The following is a 26548-nucleotide window of genomic DNA, read 5'->3' on the forward strand; positions in this document are numbered from 1 at the left end:
GTTTTGGAGCTTTTTTTTTTTTTTTGGGTGGGCTGACGGCTGACGCAGACTTGGTTACTCGCTCGATCTTTATTTACTTTGGTTACCGTTAACCATTACTATTTTAATTTTGATTATTAAAAATATTTTATTAACGATTAATAAAAGTTATAGTGTTATATATTTATATGTAATATGATATATTACGTAATATTTTTTTAAAAACACGAATATTCAAATTTACCAAAAAAATAGTGATTGACATCAATTGTTTGAAACCGTAGGAGTACATTTTAAAAAAAATGGAGCAAATTTCATCTGCTTGTTTGTTTGCCGTGCGGCAGATAGTGTTTGCATGTGAGCGATGATGCGGCCGGCGGTGTGTTGCTGTTGCGTGTTGGTTATAACGGGAATGGGAGTTATTATCTCATCCTTTAGGCTGAAAATAAAGGATGAGATCATAAATTGAGCTTCAACAGAACAGTTATCCTATCATCTATTTATAGATGTCATCTATATTAGGAGAGAATCTCTATATTTAAATGATCTCTCTCCATCCTCCATATAGATACATAGGATGTCATATATAAATGATCTGGTGGAGTACAAAGAAATATAAATGATTAAAGTGTTTTAAATAATCATCCAAATAAAGATATGAATGATCAAATTTAGATGAGTTGTTGGGAATGCTCTCAATAGTTACAACGACGACGTCTTCCGTTAGTAAAGCCAACTTACTTGCTATAAGCTTATATTATAGTCAACACATATAATAGATCGGCTATAAGATTGGCTATAATTTTTATCTCTTATCTCTTTCTCTTACCTTTGCATTTAATATATTTTTTTAAGTTGGTGTATAGATGGTTCTTGTATAAGAGACAACTCCATTTTTTTTCATTATCTTTTTTCTTCGCATTATCTTATAACCAACTTATAGTCTACTATTATTATACTTACGGGACGTGAGAAAAAAAACAGTGGAAACACATCACTTTCCACGAGAGGCAACGGTCCGCGCATGTGATGGGGAGTCCACCGCGACCACGACCGCTTAAACAGAGGTTGGAATTAGCTTAAGCCCATTTATTTAGGCCCAGCTTCTATCCGGCCCACGAGGATCCGATGCCACAACGCAGAAATCCGCATATTCCTCCCTCACCCAACCGAACACGATTCCCCCAATTAGAACAGACGACGCGACCCCTCTCCATCTCGAAATCCTCCTCCCGTCGCCGCCGCAACACTTGGAAAGCCGGCGAGTGCAGCGGGAGCAAAGCCACGCGGGGAGGGGAGGTCCGGGCATGGCGAGCGGGGATTTGCTGCGGAGGGAGGAGGAGTTCTACGCCTCCCTGTTCGACTCGGCCAGAGGTGTCTGTCTTCTCTATCTTGTGGTCAGGTCAGATCGCCCCCCCAAGGTGTCCTCGTGGAGTGATTTTCTCACCCTTGGGGATGGGGTTTGTGAACGCAGACGATGATGTCGTCAGGTCGCGTGGGCAGATGATTGAGAGGAGGATTGAAGTTCTTGAGGACATGGCCACCAGGGTGAGACGGCCGATCTAATAGAAAAAAAGTTCTCTTTTTTTTTCCTCCTTTGCAGCTAATTTTATGATTAAGTGAAATTATTGTTCCATCCTGTTATAATATAGATGGATCGTGACCTGTTATTGTTAATGCAGTGTGTTGTTATCTTGACAGTACAAATATGCAGTTGATGGTTGTTACAATGTTACACAGGTTAGTAACCGGAGATCTCGTAGGTGGTTGAATGATCGCTTGCTCATTGAACTTGTCCCTCGTCTTCATGTTGAAGAAATCAAAGGCCTCTTTGCTCCTCCGCCATGGGGTAAAAACTCCAGTTCTGCTTGTGTTTGCTAACACTGCATTGCAATTTTTACAGCCTAGCCATTGAATGTCATGTTCTATGTAGGGAGCACCTAAGCAATCAATAACATGTACACCTTGTTATGCACTCTTTAGGATCTGTTGACGTATAGAATGAGAAATCGTTTCTTTTTCGCTACTGCACATGTCAATTTTTCATAAGAATCATGTCATTAACTGAAAAAAAAATGGATTCGTGGGAATGCTTTTTGCTATTCGGTTTCCCTGCTTGTAACACACCTTCCTTCCACTGCCTGTGTTCACTTTCACCTAATTGCATTGAATTTAATTGAGCATGCTATCTTTTTTTTTTATGTACTACTGTAACATCAGGAACATCCCTTTCTATACACTGATCTATATTCTGCATGTAGGTGAGGAACTGCCTGTTTCTGCATTTTGCAGGACAAGTGTTGGTGAATGGGATGCCTTCAGGAGTATTGACATGGATGTTGAGGTATGTAGGCACTCTGTGTTGTCCACCTTGAGTTCACAATATATCAAACCAACTGTGCAATAATAAGAGCTCCCAGTCATCTATATCTATCTATGATGTGCACATTTTTATGTATCCACTTTTACTTACTTTTCTTTTTATCTGTAGGCACGATTGATGCAACAGATGAAACAATCTTCTACAAAACAGAAGAATCATGTGGACAGAGATGAATTGATTGCTCTCAATGCTTGGCACCGTATAGATCGCCAAACAAGAGAAGCCATAAAGAGACATTTCCTCCCAGATCTTCTTGAAATATATGAAGTATGGCTCTCTTTCTCTTTGATTCCACTCTTGAAACCAAATGCCATGCCTTCTGTATTTCTGTTTGTCAAATGGTTACTGGATTTGTTTGGTTGTGTGTTGTTTTACTATGAGGATGCATTGGATTGCATCTTTCTGTTTTTGTAATTTTGAAAAGTCAAATGGTCTTTATTTTAAAAAACTGACAGCATATCCTCTTCTTACCACATGGTATTAGCACTATTAATGAACTCTTTTATGCAATACTACTAACGAGTTTTCATTATGAGCAATGATTGGAACTATAGAAGTTCACTAAACTCTAGGAATAGATTAGTTGCGTTTTAACAAACAGTTTGGTGCAATTTAGGGCTCTTAACAGCGGTTTTGGTTGCACTGTGTGATTGCATTGGATTCTACCTTGTTGCAACATCTTGGCTCAAAAAAAGGAAAAAAGAACCGTCGAAACATACATCTGGAATATTCCTTTACAAAATGATTGAAACTGTTGAGGATCCAAGATCATCTCTCTTGGCATTGCAAGATATAGTTACCTTACTACAAACAGTGGGGGTACCTAAGCTTTTTAGAAGATTTCCTATTTGCTCTTGCATCCGTCTCTGCAATTTAGAATGATAAAAGGAAGCAGTTCTACTGCTTAGGCTTTGGCCAGAAACAAGAGTGACCTGATTGTCTGTTATTGCTACCCTGTGAAATATGCCATCATTCTCAGAAATCAGATGGTTGAGTGCTTATTTGTCAACATCAGTAGTCTTTTGATCTGTGAAACTTTTGGTGTACATGCTCACTCGCTATTTGACTACCAAGAGTGCATTTAGGCTGTATCACATATATTTTTAAGAATCATAATTTGGAACACTTGCCTTGCCTATCACTTAATAGTTGCTTGATATTGCAGTATCTGCTTTTTCACATTGCAGGGACGAATTAGGGCCTTCATTGAAGATACTAGTGGCAAAGATGTGCTTGTACTGGATGTCCAGGATCCATTTCAGAGGTTGCTTCTGCATGGTGTATGCGAGGTAATATTTTCTCAGTTATTGAGAACTTAAATCTTCATCCAACCACTTAGTTCCTGTCACAAGTAACAACTCGTTTGTATGCAGTTCTATAATGTATCATCTACAACAACAACTACGATGAGAGAGGGAAAGCTGTGGAAGACAACAACAATCAAGAAGAGATCGAGCACTGGGGCTCCTTCGAGGATCACTTTAGTTAGCTTCCTAAGGATGAAGAAGAACGGATCCCAGTAACGTGTGGTTGATGGAGGACCAGAAACCAGAACTGATTGGATGCTTACTGCCTTACCGTGTATTGGCACAGGCGATCCTAAGACGGCAAAACATACTGGTTTAGGTTCTATTTACGACGCATACTTGTAAATTATCATCTATGTTTTCATTCGAAAACATTTTTAACATATTTGAATGCAAAGTGGATTGATCACAGGTTCTGACTTCCAAATCCCGGTGTTAATTTTGCATCACTGTTCAAAGTCTGTTTTTAGTTTTTTTTTTTTTTTTTGTCAAGAGTCACATCTTATTGCCATGTTTTTAACCCTTGCATTAAAATTCGTTGTTGCGATATGTTGGTCATATTACAACAAAAGTAAAATAGTTGCATTTACTAATTTCTTTTAAGTAGTTTTGTGTTGCTGAAATAATCCCAGTGTATTCCAACAATATTTGTTTCCTAACATATCTACTAATCAACCAAAAGATTAGGCCAAGCATACCGAATTCCATCACATGCGGGTATGTAATGCACAACGGATTAGTGAGAGGAGCCAAAAGTTACATACCCGACGGATTAGTGAGAGGAGCCAAAAGGTCATGGCTACACGTTGGGATGCTAAATTAGCCTTTGAGAAGTCTTTTACCTTTGTGCCATTAAAAAAGTTGATGTTTACTAAAAATTTATAGACACATCTATGCTACGAGGCAAATTTTTATTTACCTACGTACCATTCCGTCCGCCTTCTGTTAGAAAATAACCTCTTATATGTGAGACCCATCTTAGAAAATTACTCCCAATACCCATCACTAGCTACTTCCTCGAAACCCTAGCCGTCGCTGTCGGACCGGCCAGATCCGGTGGTCCCCGCCTCGCCAGACCGCCGCCGAACCGTCGTCCTCCCTCCCGTGCGCCACCCGGCGGAGCCGACGCGCTCGTGCGGCCAGGCCGACGCTCGTGCGTCCACCGGCGGGCCAGCGCGCCCGTGCCCCACGCCCAGCGCCCAGCGCCCCACGCCGGCGCGCCCGTGCCCCCACGCCGAGGCCGGCGCGCCCATGATTCCAATGGAACTCAGGAGAAATTTTGATCTGAAGATGTTTCAAGATATACTGGAATAAATTGTCAAGCAAAAAGATTTAGTAAAATTTTGCTGATGAATACAACAAACCATGGAAGGAACTTATATGACACACACTTACCAGTTTATATAAAATTACTAGTTCAAGTATTGCATAAGCAGTTACAACTAAGGCAATATGTAGAAAGTTAATGTTATGATATCCTTGGTAGTGTCAGAAAAGCAACGATGCAGTTTAGTCGTTTAGAGAAGAAAAGCAGAAGGTAGTTCAGGTATTTTGTATTTTGGGTGGAGCTTCACAGACTAGGTTCGTTGATACATCAACTTGTTGCTTTTTGAAATAAACTTGACATGAAAATTCCTAGCCGCTTTCTTAGCTCGAAAGTACAGTAGCATGTTGCTTATAGCTATATGAGTATCATTTTAACATGATTATCATAAACTTGGGTTTAGCTCCAAAAAAATTTAGATATCAAGTCATCTTACTGTTTCAAAAGAAAAGCTCCGGTTTTTCTTTTTGTCATTGACTGCATCATGCACTTTTCCTGATCCTGTCATTTACAACCTCACCGATCTCTTTATATTGCTTTCACACCAGGTCTAGAACCCTCCAGTTGTTCGCGTAGACATTGCATCCTATGAAGTCTCTCCACGGAAAGTGCAGACACTAAGGAACAAGAAAGAAGCAAGCTGTCGTGAAGAAGTGTACACCAAGGAGGGCTCCAATCAAGTCCAGCTTCTAATACCAGAAGCAAGAAGAAACTCTAGTTTGATAAATTATGTGGAGATCCTACTACTTTTGATGTAATTTAAGACATGTATGGTTTGGTGTGATGAAAACTAGTGAACTACTACTTTTATTTTATGTGTGGATGTGTGGACTTAGTGTTGTGTACTACTACTTTAAATGTTGCTTATATGAACTTATTGCTATGGATGCAATGGTTATGCCCTTGTTTTTTTCATGTGATATGTAATTATGTGTTGGTATGCAATGGTCATGCACCTGCTTGAATGTTGATGATATGACCCAAGTAATTTATTGTCATGTATTTTTTTTTCTATTGTATTCCGATACTTTTCTAATTTATTCTGATAATTTACTGATTAATTTGGGCATTTGTCTGATTTTTCTGAATTATCCTGATTTTATGTGAATTTTCAGGATTTATTTATGAATTTTCCTGTATTTTTTAGAATTATCTGGATTTATGAGCCTTTTTTCATGAATTTTCGTGAATTTCTAGACATTTTATAATTTAATTACGAAATTTCTTATTATTTTCTGATTTAAAATTAATTCTACCATTTTCTAAATTATTTACTGATTTTTCATATTTATTTACTGTTTTAACTTTATTTCTGTCATTTAATTACTAACAGGGGCAAAACTGTCTTTTTACATCTCCATTTGACATCGTTAAGTCTCCATCCATCCAAAATAATGTGTAGGTAAAAGAAAGTTGGGTCAATAATATACAGGTGTCTATAAACTTTTTAGTGGCATATACGTATCCACCATCTTTTTTAATAGCATACAGGTAAAGGACTCCCCTTTGAGTTGATGTGTGTGCAGTGGTGGAGGACCATACTCGCTCTGCTAAAAAAAACAATTTTTTTTGCATGTACAACGTTTAATCATCCATCTTATTTGAAAAAATTTAAAAAAGTTTTAAAAAAATTAGTCACATTTAAAGTATTTAACATTTAATAAAAATAAAAATATTAATCATAAATTTTTTTCACAAATAAGATTGATTTATTCTGGGACGGAGGAAGTATAGACCAGGTATGGGACTCACCGTACCTTGTCGAGCCCATCGAATACCGTCTCCTCTTTTCCTATAATCACGGGCGTATGCAGCATATTAGCAATGGGCCTGGACCCCAGTCAAAATTTACACTCTTTAGGTATATTCATATTCATGGTATTATGACCAATGGGCCTCATTTCAGTAGAAAAAGGTAATATCCTAGAGTTGTTTTAAGTTATAATAAGATAAATTTTAGTTGACTTTCTAACAGTTCTACGAGTTATATATACAGGCCTCCAGTCAAATTTTATCCTACATCCACTTTTATATATAATTAATTAGTAATAAATATCAATGTATATTTTACTCTGGATAATGAGTTGTCCAATATAAAATATTTAATATTTTGTTCTTCGTAGCTTTTGCTCACCTAATCATGATTTATAGTGTAATTCGTGCTATACAAGTTGTTTCTTCATCCACCATCCTATCTATTTTATATTTTATATTTATGTTTTAGTCATTAGAAACCTTAGTATTACTAGAATAATAATAACTACATGTAAAAAAAACTATCAATCGCTATTAATTAGATCTTCGCTTCGCTAATAAATATCAATTATTATATTTATTTTCATAAGAAATTTTACGCACTTTATCTTTATATAGGACTACAAACTACAGAATTGTTATATAAATTGACATAAACATATATATCAAATTGTATATGTATATGGTGTATCTCTCAATTTTTCTAAATTGGGCATAATTGTGGACGGCCAGCGGGGAGGCATCGTGTACACGATGGTGATAGACAAGATAGCATTTGACTACACGTAAACAAACACGGTAAAGGCAGCGTTAGTCGCGTGAAAAATGTAACGGTGGATTACTGTATGATTAATTAATTATTAGTTATAAAAAACTTTAAAATAGATTAATATGATTTTTAAGTAACTTTTCTAAAAAACCTTTTATAAAGAATATATACTTTAATAATTTGAAAATGTGCGCATAAAAAATGAAATAATATGATTTAGTTGCCTACGGAAAGATCGCGACCAAAAATACTCCTTAGCCCACACGCTATCCAGTATGCATACGTATGCTTAGCCCAAAAAGCATGTACTCCTCTTTTCTAGCCCATGAGTGATGATGCACTCCTTTCTTTGGCCCAGTTTGAAAAATTGAATACGTTGTATCTATAACTTTTTTGGTATATAAACCTTACGCATATATGATATAAAAATACATAAGAAAATTATATATATATATATATATACACAAATTATATATACATATATATTAACTTTATATATCAAAATTCTTTACGTCTACATATTCAGCATAGAGACCTTTTTTCATATAACCTGTCGATGTGGGAACATTTTGTAGATGAATTGAAAATAAATTTAAATACAAGTTGAAGAAAGAAAAAATATATATTCCATTAGGCCTAAAAATGGCCTAGTTAAAGATCAAGCGAGAGTGCTTACGCTCACGTCCACTCACACGACGTCCTTTAGCAAAAAGTTAGAGCATCTGCTACATAACTTTTTTAAATTTTGTAATTTATCGTATCTTCTTGTTTGCACATAAATTTGAGAGTCCAAGTTTCGTTTGCCAACCCCAAAAGGTAAGACACACTTCTCTCCCCCGCGCGCACGAAACTCGCACACACCGACTCCATCGACTCCGTGCTTTCTGTAATAAAACATATTTATCGATAAAATTAGGTTAAACTTATAAAATTCATCCAAGTTAGGTCACGTTCGGCATGAGGGCACAAGGGTAGGAGGGTTAGATATCCGGCACGAAAAACATATTAATAGATTAATACATGATTAATTAATTATTATTATAAAAATGTAAAATAGATTAATACGGTTTTTTTAAAGTAACTTTTCTATTAAAAAAATTTTCATAAAGAATACATCGTTTAGCAGTTTGAAAAGCATACGCGCAAAAAACAAGGGAATTTGAGTTAGAGCATCCACAACAGTATATTCATCCCATACTTCATCTTGAAAATAGACGACGAAGGGTAAAAATTGAGTTCCAACATAACATTCATCTCATTCACTATTTTTTTATGTTATCTATATTAGGAAAGAGAAACTCTGAAAAACATGTAGAATGTCTTATATGGATGATAAAAAAGTATGAAAAATAAAACTATTATAGATAATAATCTAAACGAAGACATAAATGATTAAATTTAGATTAGCTGTCTCTTAATCGGGGTGCCGAACGCGGCCTTCGATTCTCTCGTTGCATGTGTATTTCTCGTTCCTTTTATGCATTAGTTTAGCAAGTGTGTGTCGCTGGGCTGTATGGGCTGCCGAACCATGAATGACAGGTTGTCCGATCGGAAAGAAAGAGGATATACAAAATGTACAGTAACAAACAGAGGACCAGACCATACCACACAAGTGACAAGTCTCGCATGAATGCTACAGGCGGCAGCTAAATTTGTCAGGGTTTGGTGTACCACGAGGCGTGTCATCGGAAGAGCGAGCCGGCCAGCGGGTTAACCTGTCTGTGCCCCGTTGGTTTCGGTGTCGAGGCACCGGGCGCGCGACCGTGGGGTAGTTGGGCCGTCCCGTTGCTGCCACCTGCTTCCGCCACTCCGGATCTAGCCGGAGCTAGCCTGCCGATGCTGCCGTGATGCGCGTGTGCTGTGCATGGTACGAAAAAAACGCCTCAGCAACGACCGCAAAAACCACCGTGATTATTGTTATGAAAAATCCATAAATAACCGCGATAATCGTGTTCCGATGGGCGGCGGTTTTGGATATCTTTGTGAAAACGTGAACCTGGTGGGGGTGTCAAGAACGGCCTGCGAGTCATTCCGGCCACTGTTCTGCACACGGTCATGTTTCGGAGCGGCGTGCCATGCTCCGCGCGCATGACGGCATTGACGACGTACAGCCTGTGCGTACGTGAAAAAAAGAACGTACGGATTTTCGGACGGTGCGCGGCGTGCGTGCGTACGGTACTAGTGCTAGCTGCATGCTGCTGCGAACGAAAGTTGCGGTCACGGTAGATCGTTAACTACTGACAAGCTCGACCGCGCGAGGGTCACGGGATCTTGCCGCGGCTGCACGACGTCTACGTGCGTGCGTGCGTGTGCCGGTGTACGTCACTCCATCCATTGACTGGGCAGGAGCAAAGGCCGGCGTGGGTGATCTTGCACTGTTCCTAGTGAACAGGCAGGCGTTCAGGCTCAGAATTATGCCCGTTCGGTTCGTTTCCAGGGCAGATCGAGATCGATTGGGTTGACCATGTTCAGGGATTTTTGGTGGTGTTTAGATTGAGAAAATTTTTGAAAGTAGTGTCACGTTAAATGTTTGATCGGATATTGAAAGGGGTTTTCGAACACGAATGAAAAAACGAATTTCATGGCTAGCCTGGAAACCGCGAGACGAATCTTTTAAGCCTAATTAATCCATCATTAACACATGTTGGTTACTGTAGCACTTATGGCTAATCATGGGCTAACTAGGCTCAAAAGATTCGTCTCAAGATTTCTTTCATAATAGTATAATTAGTTTTTTGATTCATCTATGTTTAATGCTTTATTTAGGTGTCTAAAAATTTCAATGTAATGTTTTTGAGAAAAATTTTGAGAGCTAAACAAGGACTTTATCCAAACCCAGTTAGCTTCACGTCGGATATCACGTAGATTTCCGGCCCCGATCGAGGATCATCTGCCGCCGGCAGCATCCCGCGGTGGCCGCGGTCAGGACAGACAGCCACGACCTTTTGCCTTTTATAAGTATAAACGATTTACCAATAATTAAAATAATTTATAGTAAATTTTTTATATACGTGGATCTGACAATCAAAAGTAAAGACAAATAAATAAATAATAATAATAAAATCAAAATAAATTTTAACAAAATCAATTTTAAATTTAAGTTTTAAAAATTAAATTTTGGTTTATAGTATGAACCTAAACGAAAAGATAGATGGTAATATGTCGTTGTTGCCAGGTGATGTTAATTAATTTGAAAGCAGTGCCAAAGCATGCTCATCGCGGTCGCATTCGCGCGCGTGCATGATGTATCCACGCTGATCGGGCGCTCTCACCAGGTAAATGATGTATCACCCTGCAGTAATCCAGTACTAACAGTACACGAGCTACTTAGGCTTTGTTTAGTTCTAAATTTTTTTTCTAAAAACATCACATTGAATTTTTGGACACCTAAATAAAGCATTATACATAGATGAATCAAAAAACTAATTGCATAGTTATGAAAGAAATCTTGAGACGAATCTTTTGAGCCTAATTAGTCCATGATTAGCCATAAGTGCTACAGTAACCAACATGTGCTAACGACGGATTAATTAGACTCAAAAGATTCGTCTCGCGGTTTCTAGGCTAGCCATGAAATTCGTTTTTTCATTCGTGTCCAAAAACCCCTTCCGACATCCGATCAAATGTTCCATGTGATATTTTTTTTAAAAAAATTTGACAACTAAATACCATATTAGCTAGTACTAGTACTGTCCAGCCAGCTCGTGATCTGGACATATGCATGATTTGGACGTTATTGTCATGTGCATGGTTCATTACGAGGGTGTCTATCGATTAGTGTCTGATTTTTGGGTAATTCGTAGACACTTTTAAACAGCTAGTTGATGTAATTCGAGACAAACCTATAGGTTTATCGTTTGGCTCTTTCGTAGAAAAATTAAAAGGTATATTTAGAAATAAAAATTATTTATAAATAAAACTTCTATGTATATATTTTTAGTAATAAGACTAGAAAATAATTTTGGCTTATAAAATAACAAGAAAATATGCCCATTAATTTATTTTCTTTCATCTCATCCCTTTCACTCCTCACATAGTCCGTCCAATACCTTACCGACACCAACAAAGCCCACCAACCTCCCTTCCATTTCTTCCGTCATCTTTCTCCACTTAAGCCATGAGCAATAGTATTGTGCTCTCCACGGTGAATTTTCGTTATTCCACCTTAACTTTATTTTCTCTACCATACTCGCAACTTAGCCATCCTAACAAATTATCCATTACCTCCATTGCTGGGCCAGAGCCACTCCCCGTAATCTTATGCTAACACTTCTCTCCCCTCCCCCCATAGCGGATCTAGCCAACAAGATTATGGGAGACTGATCAACAAACTAGATAAAATTTTAGTCTCGTTCTATTAATCTTTGCCATGAAATTTTAGGGGTCTTGATGGAAGCTCCAATATACCCCCATGTTAAATCCGCCTCTGCTCCCCCTCCCCACCACACACATAATCTCCTCAACCTTGTAACCTAATATGGTGATTGTTCGAGTTTGGGTCATTGTCATCGTGCGGTTGCCCAAGAAAAAGTCATCCATGATTTTTTTTTCTTCGTCTCTATTTTCGCTCCTTTTTGCATCCCCTTCCTCTGGTTGGTCGCAATTTAGGTTTGAGATAGCTTTACTAGCCATTGATTGTCAATCTAGTGACTAGAAAATGGATTGCTGAGATTTCCCGTTTCTTTATCCTCCATAAATTTCACAGCTTAAGCACATTAACTGTGGTTTCCTGTGAGCATTTTTGGCTTGCTAACTCTCCTTCAAAATATTTATAGGATATTGTCCCTTATATCGGAATATCAAAGAAAATAGCATGATTCAATCCTTTGTTTCAAATACCTTGATATGAATGTTTCCTATAGGATTAAAATCCTATGAGTATTTTATATTTTTCTTACAAATTAAAGGGTGTGAAACATGATGTCATCATCCCTCGTCACATTAATGCACGGTTGGTGTGCTCATAGGAGTATAATGGCAACTTTAGTGTTTAGTTCTTTAGAATTTGTTAGGAAGGACAAGTCAGTCACTAGCACCATAGCTCAATATTGCTCTAATGTATAATCCATGCTAAGATGTGTCTCACAGTTTATAAAAATATTTAGTAGATAGACTTGTAGTATAGCAGTAGCATTAACTCTCACACAAAAAGTCTTTAGGACCAGGTGCTAAAAAAGCAACATGTGTTTTCAAATTCTAAGCTAGCACCTTTGGTCCAATGTATAGCACCTCTCGTGTTTCTTTCTCCCTCTTCTTGACACCCTTTTAACATGCACGTTAAAAATGCCCAACTGACCAGTACACTGTTTCCCAGTTGCTCATACTGCAATGTGTCGAGTCAAAGACCGAGCTACGAAGGGGTGTCTAAGAACCCGGTATACAAATTCTTTATAGTTATATAGTTATAGTAGTAGTTTACTAATAACTCCGTTTGTATAGTTTACTATCTACGTCTCATATAAACTTTATTTTTCAATTAATTTTCGTGTTCAAAGTTTGAATATTTGTCTTATTTAAAAAATATGTAAAAAAAACTTTAAAAAAATTAGTCACACCTAAAGTATTATTCATGTTTTATCATCTAATAATAATAAAAAATATTAATCGCAAAAAATCAAATAAGACGAAGAGTGAAACATTCTATCTAAATATAAAAAAATAAACTTATTTTAGCACAGAGGAAGTAGTATTTATTTTGATATCTCTAAGATCAAGCATGCACAATAAACTAAAAGAAGCTCAAAACAAACTAAAGCATAGCAAGTGATATATTTCTCCATTAATTCATCGTAAGCTCCGTCCCAATCTCCAGGTGTGTGTGTTCCTGTGTACACACGCGCGTACTTTGTGCTGTAAATCTGTGACATGATATGAGTCCCACACGCGTATACATACTTACAAAACCAGAAAACATAAAATGATGTGCGGCGTAGCGCATACGTATCAACGTATGGATTGAGCGTACATACGCGTGCGTGGTCCCGGATGCCCTTGACGACGACAAGACTAGACGCTCATCGGTTCGGAGTTATACCGTGTCGTCTGTGGCCCAACCGAGGAGGCTGGCGACCGATTGACGGGCCTGCAGCTCGCTCGATCCAGATCAACAGCAACGCGCGTCCAGACCGGCCGCCTGCTTTGATGCTCATCAGTTTAATTAATTAAAATCGTATGCTTCTACTATTATTCCACGTCAAATCAAATCAAATCATTCTGATAGGATCAGAATGATTGAAAAACAAAACAACATATTTACAAACAAAAAATAATTTATAAATAAATTTTTTATATATGTATTTTTAGCGACCTAAAAAGTTAATGTAAAAAAATAAACTTTGGTAAAAAAGTTTAAAATCAACTTTAAATTTAACGTTAGAAATTTAAATTTTGATATATAAGTATAAAGAGAAGGTTAAACCTTACGAAGAACTTGTTCGTGGGCGCTTACGATAAAGCAGAGCGAGAAGCCTCAGCAAGTGAATCACGTCAATCAAATCTCAAATCGTTTGTTAGTATCTGGATAGACGTCGTCGTCTTATTATTATTTTGCATTAGCAATGCTTACAAGGTACTACTACCGGTCCTCCTTAATCCTGATTGATGGAGGTCGTTCATTAATCAATTATGTTCTGCTTATCTCCTTGGGCAATAGACATCTTTTACCGAAATGCTATCGAATGGTATATACCGTTTCAACGGTATCTGTGCCACGCCATAGAGAGACCGATGTGAAAAGCGAGCATGGTTGAAGTCGGATTGGTGTGCATTTTTTTTGTTGGGGCTATGTTTGCATCGTGCTGATTCATATCAATCCCTCGCCCTCTCCCTTTATGTTTTTTTGGGTGGGCTGCATGTATGCATATGTTTTTTTATTTAATATTGTTGATTTTTTATCTATATTTAATCGTTTTTTATTTAATATGAAAATACTATAGTACGGTCGACACGGCGACTGCGGTGACGAGTACGGTGGCTTATGCAGCACCGGTGGCCTTCCAGTAGACGAAGCCAGCGGTGCGAATCGGCCCGTGACCCATTCAAGTACTTGTGGCCCTGATGGAGAAGAAATACCACATAACCAGTCCTTGTCGTACCGTGACATTCTTGCATGGACGTATGCGCAGATTAGATGTGGGTGGTGGTTTGGCCCACAAATCAGAGGAAGAGAGCTTGCATGGGTAAGTTGGCGGAGCCCGAAGGACTTACTCGGCGACGACGACGGCGATGGCGGCCGAGAGCAGCCAGCGGCGGTCGACGGCGGCGAGACGACAATAATTTAGTAGTTTTTTGGTGGTACTAACCGAGTATCAAATGTTACCGCACTGGTATCACTTGGTACTGGTGCGGTGAGTATCATGATTGATACTTCGTCGGAATCATCTCGTTTCCGGTATCCGATTTGATACCGATGAGTTATCATATTTGATATCTCATCACAATCATGTTTTTGTTTTTGAACATATCAGAATCATGTTAGAAATCCATGTAATTTGACCCTTAAAATGTGTTGAGTAACGCATAACATTTCTATCCTATAGTTGTACATTAATGCTAGCTATGTTGGCGTTAGGCCTGGTCGTGGTAGGCACCCATGAGTGTGTCCAAATGCAAGAGCGAGATGGCAGGAGGAAGACGCAGTTTTCGGATCAATGACAAACACGACGCGGTCTGCAGAGGTCGGGAGAATAGCGCGGTCTGCGTCCGAGTCCGGTAGAACTGGATCGTGGGATGACACCATTTAGATCTAGGATTCCTTTTCTAGTTGTTGAATATATATTGAAGATTAGCTCAAGTTTCCATTTTGTAAGTTCATTATTCGGTTGAATGAAAACCACCAGAAAATTGCACCGAATTTTGTTGTTCTCTTGTGAAGTTCTGAAATTCCTTTGCTCACTCTGTGCTGAATGTAGCAGCCTCATCATTTGGCTTTTCTTAGGAAAAAAATCAAACAGTATATTTGCAAACAAAAAATAAATTATGAATAAAACTTTTATATACGTGTTTTTAGTGATCGAAAAACAAATGATAAAAAATAAACTGTTTTGAAAAACCTCAAATCAACTATAAATATAAATTTAAGATAAGACTAAAAATTAAAGACGGATAAGCATAAGCACTAGACAAACTCACACAAAATAGCCAAAACGCCTACGGATGGGAAGAATTAATAATCTCAAACACCATCCATCGCCACAAAACAATAAACCAGCTAGCTAGGCAGCTATCAAAGCTTTCCGACGCGGTTTCTTATAATCAACCTGAGCAACATTGCATGAATGTCGCGTCGCGTCTCTAGGAACACGTCGGTATCCAATGCAGTAATCCGTAGCATATATTGATATGTACTCAAATAAATCATTTTTTTATTTTTTACCTATAATTTTTGACTTTTCGTCTTATTTAAAAAAATTTTACGATTGATATTTTTGTTTTTATTAGATGATAAATTATGAAGAATATTTTATGTGTGACTAATTTTTTCTAATTATCTGAAAATTTTTCAAATAAAACGGATGGTCAAACGTCATCAAATACGGAAACCGGAGAATTGGTTTTTTTTGAACAGATGTAGTAGCCATTTGCCATTTGCCAAACGTATACATAGGACAACTAACATCTTTGCTTCAAATCCGTAGCGTACGTCAGAGTCCAGTGTAGCTCCTGTGTCGACGACCTCTTGGATGTGTGGACTATTGTCTTGTGAGTTCTACCTGTTGGCTGTCACTTGGATTCTGCCTCAGCCCATACCTTGCTTTCCCTACCTGTCCGAAGGCCAAGCCATGATCGACGACTGATCATATTCAGTCCAGTCCAGCTAGTTCAATCGCAGAGTTCAGAATGTATAGACATGTGTAGGGTTGTCAAAATACCCATCGTGGTCGGGGACCCGTCCCGACGAGGACGGACAGACTTTATTCCCCGCGAGGATCCAAAATACCAAATAGTTCAATAGCCCATCATTATTTTTTAGTTTTAAGGCTTAATTGGCCCACTAAAAAACTTCATATATAAAGCTCAAATATCCCAAACCCTACCTCATCTCCCCTACCCTCCTGTCTGGCTGCCCCCTCCCTCCTCACACCTCCACCGTCACCGCCGGCCACATTCCTCCCCTCAACACCACCGTCGGCCGCCCTCCTTCCCTACTGTGCTCGCGTCAGCCTCCGCCTCGACGGCCATCATTGCCCCATGTCTGCCCCACTGGCCGCACTCGCCTCATCCCCTACCATTGCCTCGCCGTCACGCGTCGTCCCCACGGGGACCCCGATCGGGGACAGGGACCCAGGGGCATTCTCCATTGGCATGTGCAACGTCCATTCACAAAACTAAAAACTGTAGTAATTTATTAGTGACGTTTCATAATACTATAAACATCTCTGTATTGTTTAGCATAGTCTGAGACATTAAAAGATTACCTTTTATTCACTTTAATAGTTAGGTTTTGAATTTTAAATTAATTAAATTATATTTTTAAGCATCCGATTGGCTTTGGAATTATTAAAATGATTGAAATCATGTGAATCGGTATATAAATGCTTATATTATGGAAAAAAGTTAAATATTATAAATGCTTATATATTGGAACGGAGGGAGTAAAAGGACATGATTGTTTGACTTTTCCTGGAAAAATCAAATGACATATTTGCAGATGAAAAATAATTTGAGTAAAAATTTTATATAATTCTTAGTTATCTAAAAACTAAAACAGGAAGATAAACTTTGGTGAAAAAATCTTAAAATCAACTCTAAATTTAAGGTTTAAAATTTAAATTTTAGATTATAAATATAAACAAATACGAAAAGGCGATAGCGAAAGTTTGCGGTGCAATATGGCACCCTGATATGCATAATCCATCAATGTCATGCCATTGACTGACCACCAAAATGCATATCAGGTTTATCAGCGTATATATGCAGCGGTTCCTCCTGGAGTCTCAACAAAATAAATCACATTGGGTGACTTCTTCTGTAGTCTTTCCCCTACACCAACCAAGAACCAACCAAACCCATCCGGGATCCGGCCCATGCATGCTTCGCCATGAAACTTCTCCTGCAAAAGCCACTGCTAATTAATCTCCACAAGATGTCAAATTGCTAGGCCAGGCAAGATGGCCCACGAGTTGGCGCCGGCCCCCAACCCCATGACAAGCAAGCAAGCAGCTACCCATCTCTTTCACCACAACTACATCTTCCCAAATCATCTTCACCCGCAAGGCACGCCGTAATAACGAGTCTGTCGACACCTTGCCTGATCTCCCAGTATTTTTTTTTCTTTCTTTTAGGTTTAGGGCCCGTTTAGTTCTTAAATTTTTTTTCAAAAATATTACATCAAATCTTTAGAAATCTAAATAGAGTATTAAACATAGATAAAAAACTAATTATATAGTTAGGACTAAATCGTGAGACGAATCTTTTGAGCCTAATTAATTCATGATTAGCCATAGGTGCTAAATAATCTATATGTGCTAATGGTGGATTAAATATACTCAAAAGATTCTCTTGCGGTTTCCAGGCGAGTTATGAAATTCGTTTGTTCATTCGTGGCCGAAAACCCTTTCCGACATCTAATCAAATATCTGATATAACATTCAAAAGTTTTCTTTTCTCCGACCAAACATCCCTTAGTTCTCGGATTTGCACGGCTGCAAAATACGTCGAGCCAATTTATTGCCGGTGTGTCAATGACTAGATGATGGTCATAAATTAAGCCTCTTGTTTTCATGTGCGAGAGAACAAAAACACTGGTAGTGGAGCGTCACACGGATGCAGTACTGCAGGGTGTTGTACAGCGTACTGTACGCCTGAATGCGAGAGGGCAATTACTACAATGTGTACAAATTCGAGTACATGTATATATGTCGACTACTGCCTTGTCGTCTTGCAGTAGCAATCAAGGAGTAGTAGACATTAAGACTTGTTAGCGTCACCATGTACACAGAGGATCGGCTATACGGTGCTATTTGTTGGTATCTACTATTAGTATTATGTTAATAAAAAAAATTTTACCGTTGGTTTGGAATTCTATTATCAATAGAAAAATATTAGTATTGATAATTTTATTAGCGTTCATAGATTTGGCATGTTAAATTAGAAAAAATAAATGATGTATGAAGTATTACTTCTAATACGAGTAGAAAGTATTGTACCTACACTATTTATGCATGCACCTTTGCAAGTAACCAGTCAACTGTGTGGAACCAAGATAGCAATATCAGTTTACATGCATGTATACAGGTCACCGGGTTTATCCCTCTTTTCATCTATTCTTATACTTAAAAACTAAAATTTAAACTTTAAACTTTAAATTCAGAGTTGATATAGAGATTTTTTACTAAAGTTTATTTTTCACCATTGACTTTTAGAGCGCTAAGAATACGTATATAGAAATTTTATATATAAATCATTTTTCGTTATATTGTTTGTCTTTCTGTGGCACCATTATTATAGTAGAAAACATTAATCCACCGTGTCACCACGGTTTACCATATCGCGAGGTTACATCGTCATCATCGCAATAACTTCGTGCCTTCATGCAGCACCGCTCTTGGTTTTGAAATCTCTCGCAGAATACTGGATCCCATGGATGATGGATGGATGACAGTCCATCAAATCTCCTAAGAAACTGAATTTGAAAATCGACTATCTTTGGATGGACTGGAGCTAGTGAATGCATGGCACAAACCGTCAACTACCTGGCATCAGTCTAGCTCCATCAGCATCAGCATGCATGCATGACCGACGCGGTGTCTCTTCGTCAAAGATGAGGAGAGGATACGAACAAATCCATAGCCTTTTTTTTCAAAAAAAAAGAAATCCATAGCCTCGGTTTGCTCGTGGCGATGATGCAAATCATATCTCTAGCTCCAACTGCACACATCTATCTTGGTCGTCCATGATAGAGTTTCTTTCGCTTGGATTGAACGAATTTATGAAGCACAGATTTGTGCGGCCGGCGCGGCCAATTCTCTCTGAACCTGAACCGGGCTGTTTCCTGCTTGATCGATCTGACAAATTTTCACGGTGATGCCGTGTGAGCGGAACAGTTGAAACGCACGGTTCTGAAGGATCTGCGACAGCGACACGCAAACTGTTACCCATCGATCAAGCTCGAGCTCCTCCGCTCTGATCTGCATGAGCCCTGAACCATCCGTCCATCCGTCACACCGTGCGCGCGGGCAGCGTGATCGCAAGCCTTTTCCCATTTTTTGAGCGCGTAGAAACAAAAAGGACAGCAGCGTAGTAACGGAAGAGTGGACCAAAAAGAAGAGAAAAAAAAAATCAGTGGGGGGTGAAACGCATGCAGGTGCAGTGCATGGAGGGAAAAGGCCAAGGCCAAGCGAAGTGAAGCCGAAGGGCTTCCGTCATCAATAAGCCCCCTCAGTTATTGTGCTCACCACCCTCCTCTGACACACAGGCCTTGGCCGCTGGCGCCACGCCACGGCTGCGCGAGGATGGTGTGACCGCGGCGGACGCCTCTGCCTGCCTCGCGGCTTCGCCGTGGACACGGCGCTGCGCTGCGCAGCGCAGCCAGGGAGGGATAAAGATGAGATGGTGGTGTGGCCGCGGGCGCGGGTGCGGCGCGTCCGTAGCGTAGCGGCACATTGACACTGCCACGGCGGCGTGACGATGTCGAGGCTATGGATTTGATCCAATCCAAACCCACTTTAATCCATTCCTTTACTAGCCTACCAAACCAACCCATTCTAATTATTTTTTATTATGATCCAATTCAAACTAATCTAACTTTAATTTTAGTCCAACTCGCACCAAACCATTTAGTTAAAATATATCCAACCCACTTTAATGCGTCCATTTGGTATATATAAACTTGGACCTAAAATTTTAAAACTCGTGTTCACACTATAAAAATTTATCAAATTTGACTGAAATTTGGTGGGATGATTTATTATGTGTAAGAGCAACTTTGTGCAAATTTTGATCAATTTCTATATGTGGGTCCCACGTATGTCTATTCTCTTATCCATTAGCTACCTAATTAAAGTATCCATTTGTCCTCCACGGGTTAAATCCATTTAAACCTAAAATCACCTAACCAAATCCAGTCCATATCAATCCATCTGTCTCTATAACCTAACCTAATCCAATTGAAGTAACAATCCATTTATACCCAACCAAAAACAATCCAAATTAAAACCCGACCCATTTAATTAATTTCCATCCAACCCATTAGCAGGCCTAGTCGAGGCTGCGTTACGTGATTCACCGGGCCGGGCGGCGTGAGCATGAGCATACATACACGATCACCCTTATCGTCCGTCTCCTTTGTACATTACCCCCTCACTGACAGGGTAATTCTGTCCCGTGGATTTTGCCCAGAGTATTTTTTTTGTGTTGTGTTTCCACTTTTAACGGTTAACCTATTATTGATGGAGTTGAAGCACTAGAATGATAGACTAGTGCAAAACTGCCTTTTTTGCGAAATATTTTTTGGGTTTACGACGCTACCTGACTACGTGCATATGTATGTCCGAAAGTATCGTTTATAACGGCAACGCGTAACGTCTATAACGATAAATAACGTGACATGCGACAAACTGAAACGTATGTACTTTTCTATGACCGTTGGTATGACGTTACCGAATCATAACGACTATGTTATTAATTGGATCATGTAAAACTTTCTTGTCCGGTAGTTGTATGCACATTTCGTTGCTCTCGTCATATAAATTGAAATATAGTTTACAGAATACATTACGATTGGATAGGACAAGAGCCGCGCGAACATAAATGGTATAAATGCTTGCATGGGGTTTTCACGTAAAATCTTAATATCTGCATGAAACACATTTTTACGCAGTGTTATCCTTTTACGTCCAATTTGCTCAAATTTCTCTTGTCACTTGAGAACGTACATATCTGTTGTTCATATGCTTACCGGAATATTCACCTCATGAACCTCGAGGAGTGAAATGTTTTGCAGTACTGTAACTGCAAGTCGCAGAGGATTGAGGGGCTAAATACGAAGTTTGCAGGAAAACAAAGATACCCTGGACACTTTTACAAAAAAGCAACAAAAAACCGACGTCGCTGGCTCGCGCAACGCCTGAGAGACTCGGAGGACTCCACCTCACATGTTGAACATCTATCTATCTCCCTGTACTTACTGACACTTGACAAAGTGGTATTTAATTCTCTCGTCTCTCTCGCAAAGCCTTTTGCAAGAGCCCCAGGCTTGTTACTTCACACAGTCTGTGGAGGGAGGAGGGTGCAAAGAGAAAGGCCTTCTTCCAGGTAGGGAGGCTGCACTGCAGTTGCCAAAGGCGAAAGGAAAAAAAAAGGGTAAGGAGATGGTGGTGCTGGTGCCTGTGTTTATATTAAGCTTTGCATGCAAGAAGTGGTGTAGTAGAGCAGAGAGAAGAGGCTCTCTTCTTCTTCCTCCTCCTCCCACTCTTCCTTCTTTCTCTGGACCACAGGCTTAATAGTAGTAGACCCATCCCTTCTTGGTTTTCTGCAAACACGCAAACTCTAATAAGCCTATGTTTCTCTCTCTCCATAGCACTTTACTCCTCTGTGTGTGTGTTTGTGTGAAGAAGAGGGTGGTGTATTATATTGGAGGCCATTAACTTGTCTTCAGCAAGAAGGCATTTTTCTTCTCTGTTTTTGCTTATACCTTCACCCTCTCTGGGAGTTTTTTTTTTCTTGAGAGAGGGCAATGTTTGCTGGCTGCTGCCTTGTTGTTGTCGTTGTTGCTCTTCCCCTGATTTGAGGCCTCTATGTGCCAGATCTGTGAGGAGGCCTCCTGTGCTTGTGTTGGTAGGGGGTGCCGCTCTTGAGGTGGTCAGGGATGAGTAAGGAGGAAGTCCTCAAGATTCAGGTCAGTTCTTCTTGCTTCTTCTCAACTCAAACAAGCACTAGTGGTGGTGCAGACAAGTCTGTCTTTCTCCTTGTTTTTGCTGCCATTTTCATCAGAAGGCAGGGGAGGCATAGCTTTTGTTTTTCACCTGTGTTTCCTTCTATGTCTCCTGCTATGTTTTCTTCGAAAACATCTTTGTTTTTGCCATTTTAGTAAACCTGTGTTTCTCTGCTCCTCCCAAATTCCCAGACTTGTGTTCTGAAAGTGAACATCCACTGTGATGGGTGCCAGAAGAAGGTCAAGAAGATCCTCCACAAGATTGAAGGTAGTGAGAAAAGGAACGAATTTTTTAAAGAGCAATTTTCTTTCAGTTACATGGTGGTTTCTTTAATTTTGGTGCCATTTTCACTCCTGTTTCTGAGTGAAACGCGTTGGATTGATCTCGTCCTCTGCTCTGCAGGCGTGTACCAGAGCAGCATAGATGCTGAGCAGGGGAAGGTGACGGTGTCCGGCCTGGTGGATCCGGCCACCATTATCAAGAAGCTAAACAAGGCCGGCAAGCCGGCGGAGCTGTGGGGTTCCAAGGTCGGGGTGGCGGCGGTGAACAGCCAGTTTCAAAAGCTTCACCTTGACGGCGGTGGCAAGGGCGGGCAGCCCAAGGATGGTGGTGGCAAGGGGCAGCCCAAGGACGCCGGCGGCAAGGGACAGAAGGGCGGCGGCGGCGGCGGTGGCAACAACGGTGGAGGCGGCAGCAAAGACGTGAAGATGATGCTGCCGCCGCAGATGCCGCAGCCGACGCCGCAGCAGCTTCAGCAGCTGCAGCAACAGCTGCAGATGAAGGGGCTGAAGCTGCCGCAGTTCATGGACGGCAAGATGCCGTTCGCGGCGGCCGCGCCGATCAAGGACCCCAAGTCCGTCAAGTTCAGCCTTCCTCCCGAGGATGACTTCGGGGATGACGGCAGCGAGTTCGACGACGAGTTCGACGAGTTCGATGATGACGAAGACTTTGACGACGACGGTCTCGACGACGACTACTACGACGATCCCAAGATGATGAAGCAGATGGCCATGCCGCCACCAAACGCCGGCGGTGGGGGCGACAAGAAGGGTGGCAACAATGGAGGCGGCAAGAAGGGCGGCGGCGGAAACGAGATCCCCGTGCAGATCAAGGGGAACGCCAACAACGGCGGCGGCGGCAAGAAGGATGCGGGTGGCAAGCACAACCAAGGTGGCGGAGGCGGCAACGGCCAAGGCGGCGGCAAGAACGGCGGCGGAGGGCAGCCGAACAACGCCAAGGGGGGTGGTGGCGCCCCGAACGGCGGCAACCATCCTGCCCAGGGGAAGAAGGGCGGCGGCGGCCCCGCCGTCGGTGTCGGTGGCCCGATGGGCGGCATGCCGGCGCAGCAGCAGGCCATGATGAGGCCTGGCATGATGGCGGGTGGTGCCGGTTTCCCCGGAATGGGCCAGATGGGCGGCGGGCCCATGACCATGCCGATGGGCCACCACCCCCACATGGGGATGGGGGGCGTGCAGGGCGGCGGCCCCGGCGCCGTGCAGGGAATGGCTCCGGCGGCGTTCTACCAGGGCGGCGGCGGCGGCGGAGGCGGAGGAATGCCGTCCGCGACGGCGGAGATGCTGCAAGCCGCCGCGGCGGCCGGCAACCCCATGGCCCAGCAGCAGTACATGGCCATGATGCAGCAGCAACAGCAGCACCAGATGATGATGAACGGCCACCACCACGGGCACGCCGGTGGTGCTCCGGCGGGGTACCCGGCGATGGGATACGGGTACGGCCGGCCGCCGATGCCGTACACGATGTCCTACCCAATGCAGCCGCATCCGCATGCCGACCCCTACAACTACTTCAGTGACGAGAACCCCAACAGCTGCTCGGTGATGTGAGCCTGCACAGTGGCCATGGTTGCTTTCTTCCTCATACTGCTGCTGCTGCTCACGGAGGAAGAAACCATCAGGTCACAGGTGATCGTCATCATGGTTGAGATGCTCTGGATCAGTCAACCAAACCAGTATACACCATGGGAAATGAGTCCCATCTAGATCGCTCCCCTCTTTTTTTTTTCACTTTCTTCTTCTTTTTTCTTAGCTCGTTTTCACCTTTCTTTTAAAGGAGAACTCAACTTCCTTGAAGGCGAAGGTAGGTATAGTAATTATCTATAGTTTTTCATAAGAGATGATGATGGTGCTTTTATAGTCCAAGAAGGAAGGTGGTGATGGTGGTGGAGGTTTCCTTCTTGATCCATAATGTTGGTGAAATGGTGATGCATGGTAGATGAACAATGTGCAAAAACAAATGTGTTGCCAATGTTGCCTGTGCCTTTGTGATGCGGTCTGTGGATGCATGACACTGACAGTGGTGTGTAAGGTGGTGTTTTAGATTGGGAAAATTTTATAGGAGAAGTGTCACGTTAAATATTTGATCGGATGTCGGAAGAGGTTTTCGGACACGAATGAAAAAACGAATTTCACGGCTAGCATAGAAACCGCGAGATGAATCTTTTGAGCCTAATTAATCCGTCATTAGCACATGTTGGTTACTGTAGCACTTATGATTAATCATGAACTAATTAGGCTCAAAAGATTGTCTCAAGATTTCTTCCATAACTGTGCAATTAGTTTTTTGGTTCATCTATGTTTAATGTTTTATTTAGGTGTCTAAAAATTCGATGTGATTTATTTAGGTGTCCAAAAATTCGATATGATGTTTTTGAAAAAAAAAGTTTGGGAACTAAACAAGGCCAAGTTAAGCTCTTTTTACATGCCACTAGTAGTGGAATGTTGTTGTCAACTCAATGCCAAGCCTTTTTTTTTCTGCCTTGCTGTGAGAGAAGAAAGATATAATAATACTCCATCCCAATATGAGGAAGGTGATAATGATAATTGTGAATGCAATGAAGGAGAGGAGGGGAGGGCAATGGGGGATGGATGATCATGATGATGATTGTGGTGGTGGTCCATGTGTGAGAAGGGGAGGGGAGGAAGAGGGAGTCATTCATAGGGAGCTGCTGCAGTTTTTGGCCATGGTTGCAACCTTTTTCCTGCACCCTGCACTTGCATTATTGATGGGGGTAAGATAGCGCTGTCCCCTTGCAGCAGCTGCATTCAGGTTGGCTTACACCAGAATTGCACATTTCAATCCTATGACCACAGTAAGCACCACTGCTTCTCTGCCTCGGTCCCTCTCACAACGTTTTGATGATTTGGTTCCACCCCCAACTACCGCGGTAAAAAGAGAGATGGAAAATAAAAACACTCCTGCAGCATTCAGGCTCATCAGAGCGACAATTGTTTGATCACCCTAATCTTTTCAATTCCACTTACGTTTATAAGCTAAAATTTAAATTTTTAACATTAAATTTAAAATTAATTTTATGTGTTTTTTATTCAGGACTAGTTTGTTTTTCAGCCTTATGTTTCAGTCTTTTAGATCAGCAAAAATACACATATAAAATTTATTTAATCATAAATTATCTTTCGTTACAAATATACCGTTTTACCCACTGAACTTCCCTATGCAGGCATGCAGTTGTACTGTACTAGTGCACTACTGCTAATTAAGCCATAGAATGCAGTATCACACCATCACCCTGACCACATTTTCCTTCACCTAAACGGATGTTAGTACTGCCATTATTTTAGGGAGCTACAGAGATAGTGCAGGTTTTGTTTAATTGGCATGGTATTTGCACAGTCCGATGCTTGAGATTCGATGTTAGTTGTCGCGAATGGTGGATCCATCCCCACTGGATTTCGCGCAGGAGCCTCACGCTCTGCTCCGTATCAGGGGCGCTCCACGGTTGGGACCAGCATCCAGCAGCAATCATCCCTGCCCTGGATTAGATTAATCCACTATCCCTAATTGGAACCATAAAACATGCCGTGCCGTAGATTACCATCATTAATCACGCCACCATTAAACTAGGCCCTCGCATCACGAGCTTGGAACAAGCAGCCAGCCAGCATGTTTTATGCAGTTGTCATGCACATTAAATAGAGTGTCACGTCATTAAAATTGTTGACTTGACAGAGTCATTAAATAAGGGAGTTTCATCCCCTATAAAACACATCTGGCTCGATTAACTAGTTTATGGTCTTGGTAGAAGCGTCGACGACTCACTAATTGCACCTGTCACGCTATCTGGATTAGCTATAACCAACTGATAGTCAAATAAGATCTATAAAATATCTAGCCTAATTT

At 40.9% G+C, this 26548-nt stretch overlaps 2 protein-coding genes across 3 annotated transcripts; both read left to right on the top strand.

Moving 5' to 3' along the window:
- Positions 1 to 1152: 1152 nt before the first annotated feature.
- Positions 1153 to 4096, top strand: LOC102717655. Its single transcript, XM_006662667.3, has 7 exons — positions 1153 to 1353; positions 1454 to 1527; positions 1720 to 1828; positions 2241 to 2323; positions 2471 to 2629; positions 3550 to 3651; positions 3736 to 4096. Exons 1-7 carry the CDS (start codon positions 1287 to 1289, stop codon positions 3883 to 3885), a joined length of 744 nt encoding a protein of 247 aa, XP_006662730.1. The 5' UTR covers positions 1153 to 1286; the 3' UTR covers positions 3886 to 4096.
- Positions 4097 to 21674: 17578 nt separating this feature from the next.
- On the top strand, positions 21675 to 24655 carry LOC102704464 (heavy metal-associated isoprenylated plant protein 33). 2 transcript variants are annotated; one of them, XM_040528669.1, is made up of 4 exons: positions 21675 to 21818; positions 22262 to 22353; positions 22582 to 22657; positions 22793 to 24655. In XM_040528669.1, exons 2-4 carry the CDS (start codon positions 22324 to 22326, stop codon positions 24232 to 24234), a joined length of 1548 nt encoding a protein of 515 aa, XP_040384603.1. In that variant the 5' UTR covers positions 21675 to 21818; positions 22262 to 22323; the 3' UTR covers positions 24235 to 24655. The 2 variants fall into 2 exon arrangements, with proteins under 2 accessions (XP_040384603.1, XP_040384602.1); XM_040528668.1 differs by lacking the exon at positions 21675 to 21818 and adding an exon at positions 21849 to 22120.
- Positions 24656 to 26548: the final 1893 nt, after the last annotated feature.

Source organism: Oryza brachyantha, chromosome 11 (assembly GCF_000231095.2).
Source record: "Oryza brachyantha chromosome 11, ObraRS2, whole genome shotgun sequence".
NCBI classification, from domain to species: Eukaryota; Viridiplantae; Streptophyta; class Magnoliopsida; order Poales; family Poaceae; genus Oryza; species Oryza brachyantha.

Coding starts and splice junctions, on each gene's coding strand:
- LOC102717655 (XM_006662667.3), top strand. CDS start 1,287: ATGGCGAGCGGGGATTTGCTGCGGAGGGAGGAGGAGTTCTACGCCTCC. Junction 1,354..1,453: donor CCTGTTCGACTCGGCCAGAG/GTGTCTGTCTTC, acceptor TTGTGAACGCAG/ACGATGATGTCGTCAGGTCG. Junction 2,630..3,549: donor ATCTTCTTGAAATATATGAA/GTATGGCTCTCT, acceptor TTCACATTGCAG/GGACGAATTAGGGCCTTCAT.
- LOC102704464 (XM_040528669.1), top strand. CDS start 22,324: ATGAGTAAGGAGGAAGTCCTCAAGATTCAG. Junction 22,354..22,581: donor AGGAAGTCCTCAAGATTCAG/GTCAGTTCTTCT, acceptor CCAAATTCCCAG/ACTTGTGTTCTGAAAGTGAA. Junction 22,658..22,792: donor GATCCTCCACAAGATTGAAG/GTAGTGAGAAAA, acceptor TCTGCTCTGCAG/GCGTGTACCAGAGCAGCATA.